At 57.9% G+C, this 4,596-nt stretch overlaps 1 protein-coding gene across 2 annotated transcripts; it reads right to left on the bottom strand.

The window, feature by feature from the left end:
* Positions 1-1,656: 1,656 nt before the first annotated feature.
* GADD45G (growth arrest and DNA damage inducible gamma) lies at positions 1,657-2,717 on the bottom strand. Of its 2 annotated transcripts, none has more exons than XM_075726862.1 (4): positions 2,665-2,717; positions 2,452-2,553; positions 2,140-2,353; positions 1,657-1,767 (listed from the first exon to the last, which is right to left on the bottom strand). In XM_075726862.1, exons 1-4 carry the CDS (start codon positions 2,715-2,717, stop codon positions 1,657-1,659), a joined length of 480 nt encoding a protein of 159 aa, XP_075582977.1. The 2 variants fall into 2 exon arrangements, with proteins under 2 accessions (XP_075582977.1, XP_075582978.1); XM_075726863.1 differs by having other exon boundaries at positions 2,452-2,557; positions 2,678-2,717.
* Between the last annotated feature and the right edge of the window lie 1,879 nt (positions 2,718-4,596).

Here is a 4,596-nt window from a genome sequence, read left to right as displayed (position 1 = left end):
AGACCAAGCAGTGCTAGATACCTCCTCCACAAGGGAGTGTATTCCAGGAACACTGGAGCTGAATTTGAACTTCCCTTATCAGGAACAACGAAACCAAGAGCAAGCAGCTTCCCAGAAACTGCAACTGTTCAAGGTACCCCATGTAGAAATGACCACTTTTCAGCAAGTGCTACTGTCAATCACTGCAAGCCAGCCTAGAGGAAATGTAATTGTGATAACTGAGTATTTTTAGTGTCTATAGAGGAAGTGAGTAGTTTGGCTTTCTTGCTCTCTGGAGAAGGGATCATTACTATGCCCTTTTACTGTCAAGTCCTGGGGCACAGACAGATTGTGCACAGAAGCGGGGTGATATTTTCCCTTTTAACATAGGGCCAAATCAGCCCGCCCATATTAACTTTCCATGACAAGATCTCTGAAAAAAGGCCACACCATCCTTAAATTGTTTTGGACTTAATTTGGTGTTGTCATGCAATTAGGTTTTGCAAAATTGGCTTCTGGAGTGACAGCTTCTATTGTTACAGCATATGGCAATCAGAGAGCAGCTTGTGGCAGATGTGATGTTTATTCACTATTAGCTAGTTTTAGATTTAACGATGTCATTCTAATCAAAGCAAATGTTAAATGTATTTGACATCTAAGGAGTTTCGCAGCCCCCCATCATGTTTAAGCTGCTTCTGTCAAGTGGGAACACTGCAGCTCTGAATGAGTCTTACTAAGTCATATTTAGGAACTAATGATGCAATTTACTGGAGGTCTGTATTCCAAAAAAAAAAAAAATCCATGTTTCTAACATGTATTGTGTTCCTTCAGTAGACTACAAAGACCACCTATTACAATAAGTGAGCTCATTAAGCATGCAGCTCTTTAGTCTTGCAAGCTGTTGCGATAAGCAGCTGTTGCAAGAGGGTGAAAGGTTGAATTATCAACTTGGACAAGCACAGCTCTTCATTCAGCTGGCCCAGGAGAGAAAGTATTTGAGCAATAGCTCCATTACTGTGGAATATACCTTTGACTACAGCACACGAGCAAAACATCAGTGGTATTTGAGTGACATGCTTCCCCACCCAGTAAGCAAGACACTCCCAGAAATTAATTGTCAAAAATTTATTATGAAAGCTTCAATAGCAGCCAATATTTCATTAAAAATTATTGCATTATTAAACCAGTTCTGCAGAGTGACCCAAGAGGCCTGTTGAAGTCTGTCCGCTTTGGAGTCTCTATATTCATCTTAGTAACCAGTCTCTAGTGGTCCATCAAATATTGAAACTTTCTTCTCTCTGTTTTGTACACGGCGCCGACAGTTCCTAGTTACAGTACTCTGTCCAGTCCTTCTGGAAAGTTTTGGCCCACTTCCCCCAACTTTCTCTCTGCCTTCTGAAACAGCTCCACTTGACCAGGGAACTTGCAATACTTCTTTCAGTTCCATGGTATGTCAGCCCCTCCACGGTTGCAGCCTACTGAGGCTCACTGGTGAGGTGAGCTGTTCTCCTCTTCCTCCTCCATAAGAGCCCACTGCATGCCAGTCTGAGTGACTTTAATCCAGTCTCTTGACCAGGCTAATCCATGGAATCAGCAGCTTGTTGCACACTTTGGTGAGCCCATGCCACGTTGAGAATGCAACAAAGGTTTCAGCCTCCCCGATGCACTGGGTCACCATCACTCAGGCAGGGTGATAGTTGGCACCCAATCATTGACATTTCGTCTCTCTTCACAAAACGAGTTGAGCTTTTCTAGAGCTGGGTCCTTCCAGCCATCTTCATTCGGGTTCTGCCAGAAAGAAAAAAGTCACACACTGTCAGTGCTGCCCACCAGCTGAAGTCATCACAATATTTACAGAAGCATTAGCTTAGGAAGCAAGGCATTTTCAGACAGTTTCGGTCCTGACACAGACACAAAGCAGGAAGCAAAGATGTTACCCTTGTGGACAACAGAGGAAATCCACAGTTACGAGAAGCATAGCCTTCTACTGCTACTCTGCTGACTGGCCGTATGGCGTGTGCCAAGCCCCCTTCCTTTGCCCAGAAGGGGATCTGACCACCAGCGGGACGGGGGGCCGCCCCCAAAAGGCTCTAGCCGTGCCCTGTAGAGGCCGGCATCGCCGGCGCAGCAAGCACCGCTCGCCTCCCGCCGGACACCCACCGTGATGAGGATGCAGTGGAGATCCCGCGGCTCCCCAGACTCCTCGCTGGGGCCCACGATGGCAGCCAGCTTGGCCACATCGTTCACCCGCACGATGTCGATGTCGTTCTCGCAGCAGAAAGCCTGGATCAGGGTGAAGTGGATCTGCAGGGCAATGTCCCCCTCGTCCTCCTCGTCCGTGGCCAGCACGCAGAACGCGACGTTGTCGGGGTCGCTGCAAGAGGGGAGCGGCGCCATCAGCCCCGCGGCCGCCGCCGGCCGGCCCCGAAGCCCCCCACCCCCACCCCGGCGGCCCCCGCCCGCCGTACTTACACGTTCATCAGCTTGGCCGACTCGTAGACGCCGGCGGTGAGGCAGCCGCGGCGCTGCGCCGACACCAGCAGCTCGTGGAGGGCCTTGCCGGCGCCCTGCATCCTGCGGCGCCGGGAGAGGGCAGAGTCAGCGCGGCCGCCGCAACCGCCCCCAACGCCCGCACCGCTCGCCCCCCGCGCCCCCCGCCCGCACCCCTTCGCCGCCCGCCCGTACCAGTCGTGGCCCGCAGGCACAGGCTCCTGTCCGTGGATCTCCTCCAGAGTCATAGCAGCGGGTCCCCGCAGCGCGGCGGCCAGCCACAGCTCCCGCCGGCCAGCCACGGCTCCGCCCGACCGCTGGCCACGCTCTCCCCCGGCGCGCTGAGGCGGCCTGCGCGCCCGCCGCCATATTTATAGCCCCGCGCGGCTGCGGCGCCGGCAGCTGGCGGCGCCTCCTGGCTTCCCATTGGCCGGCGGGGGAGAAAAAGGCGGGGGGGGGGGGGCATTATTATGCTAATCGGCGCGCGCCGGCGAGGAAAGGGGGGTGGGCGGGAGGAGCCAGCGGCTCGTGCCCGGGGGCCACGTGGGGAGGCAGCGGGGTGGGGGCGGGGCGCAGGCACACGCCGGCTCGCCCCGGGCAGCCGCGGGCAGCTGTGGGCAGCCGTGGCCGTGGGCAGCCGTGGCCGTGGCCATCGTGGCCGTGGTGGCCGTGGCCGTGGGCAGCCGTGGTGGCCGTGGCCATGGGCGGCAGTGGGCAGCCGTGGCCGTGGTGGCCGTGGCCGTGGGCAGCCGTGGTGGCCGTGGCCGTGGCGGCAGTGGGCAGCCGTGGCCGTGGTGGCCGTGGCCGTGGGCAGCCGTGGCCGTGGGCAGCCGTGGCCGTGGTGGCCGTGGCCGTGGGCAGCCGTGGCCGTGGCCATCATGGCCGTGGTGGCCGTGGCCGTGGGCAGCCGTGGTGGCCGTGGCGGCAGTGGGCAGCCGTGGGCAGCCGTGGCCGTGGTGGCCGTGGCCGTGGGCAGCTGTGGCCGTGGTGGCCATGGGCAGCCGTGGCCGTGGGCAGCCGTGGCTGTGGTGGCCATGGCCGTGGGCAGCCGTGGCCGTGGCGGGGTGTCGCGGCCGGTTGCGCGCCCTGCTTGCCAAGGGCGGTCTGGGCTGCGGTCAGCTGCCGGCGCTCCCCGTCCCGGTGGGTTTAGCCTCTGGGAAGCACCGGGGTGATTTCTGTCCAAGGCTTGGAACTGAAAATCCAAATAGTGCAGGTGGGAGGGAAAAAAAAAAAAAAAATTTAAAAAAAAGAAAGGTTTTATCGATGTGACATCAGCAAGCACAGATGCCAAGTCCTGCTCCCGGGAAGGGACGGCCCTCGCAGCGCCCCGGGCTGGGGGGCAGCTCTGTGGAGAAGGCCCTGGGGCCATGGTGGGCAGCGAGGTGGACATGGCCAGCAGTGGCCCTGGCTGCAAGGAAGGGCGACCGTGTGCTGGGCTGTGTGAGCAGGAGCATGGCCAGTCGGCCAGGGGAGGTGATAATCCCCCTCTGCTCAGCGCTCATGAGACGACAGCTATGTGGTTTGCCCGGCTTTGGCACCCCCAGTAGAGCAAACGCGTCGATAAACTGGAGCAAGTTCAGGTGAGGGCACCGAGGCGTCCGGGCGGCAGCGCTGTCCTGCCCTGCAGGCTGAGGGGCCAGGGCTGTGCCCCAGAGAGGGCACAGCTTGGGGGGCACCAAACTGCAGCCCCCCAGAACCCGTGGAGCTGTCATCAGGAAGGCAGGGCCAGGGTCTCCACAGCAATGCCTAGTGGGGCGACAAGAGGCAGTGGCCGTGAGCTGAATCGGGAGGCTCAGTCGGGACTTAAGGAAAACCCTTTTCCCGCTGAGGACAGTCAAGCAGCGGAGCAGGCTGCTCAGGGAGGCTGTGTGGGCTCCATCCTTGCAGGGCTGCAAGCCCCAATGGGACAAAGCCCTGAGAGACCTGGTCTGAGCTCCCTGGTGACCCCGCTGCGAGCAGACCTCCTGAGGTCCCTGCTGGGCTATATTGTCCTAGGATCCTATCATTTAAATTTTTTTTTCCAGCAAATAGGGATTTTTTTTTTCAGTTGAGCTGGATAGTAACGTGAACTCCAGTGTATCCTTTAATTCAGTGTGAAATGCACGTGATTGCTGAACTTGGATCTGA

This window comes from Pelecanus crispus, chromosome Z (genome assembly GCF_030463565.1).
Source record: "Pelecanus crispus isolate bPelCri1 chromosome Z, bPelCri1.pri, whole genome shotgun sequence".
Classification (NCBI taxonomy): domain Eukaryota; kingdom Metazoa; phylum Chordata; class Aves; order Pelecaniformes; family Pelecanidae; genus Pelecanus; species Pelecanus crispus.
This window is presented reverse-complemented; position numbering and strand designations above follow the sequence as displayed.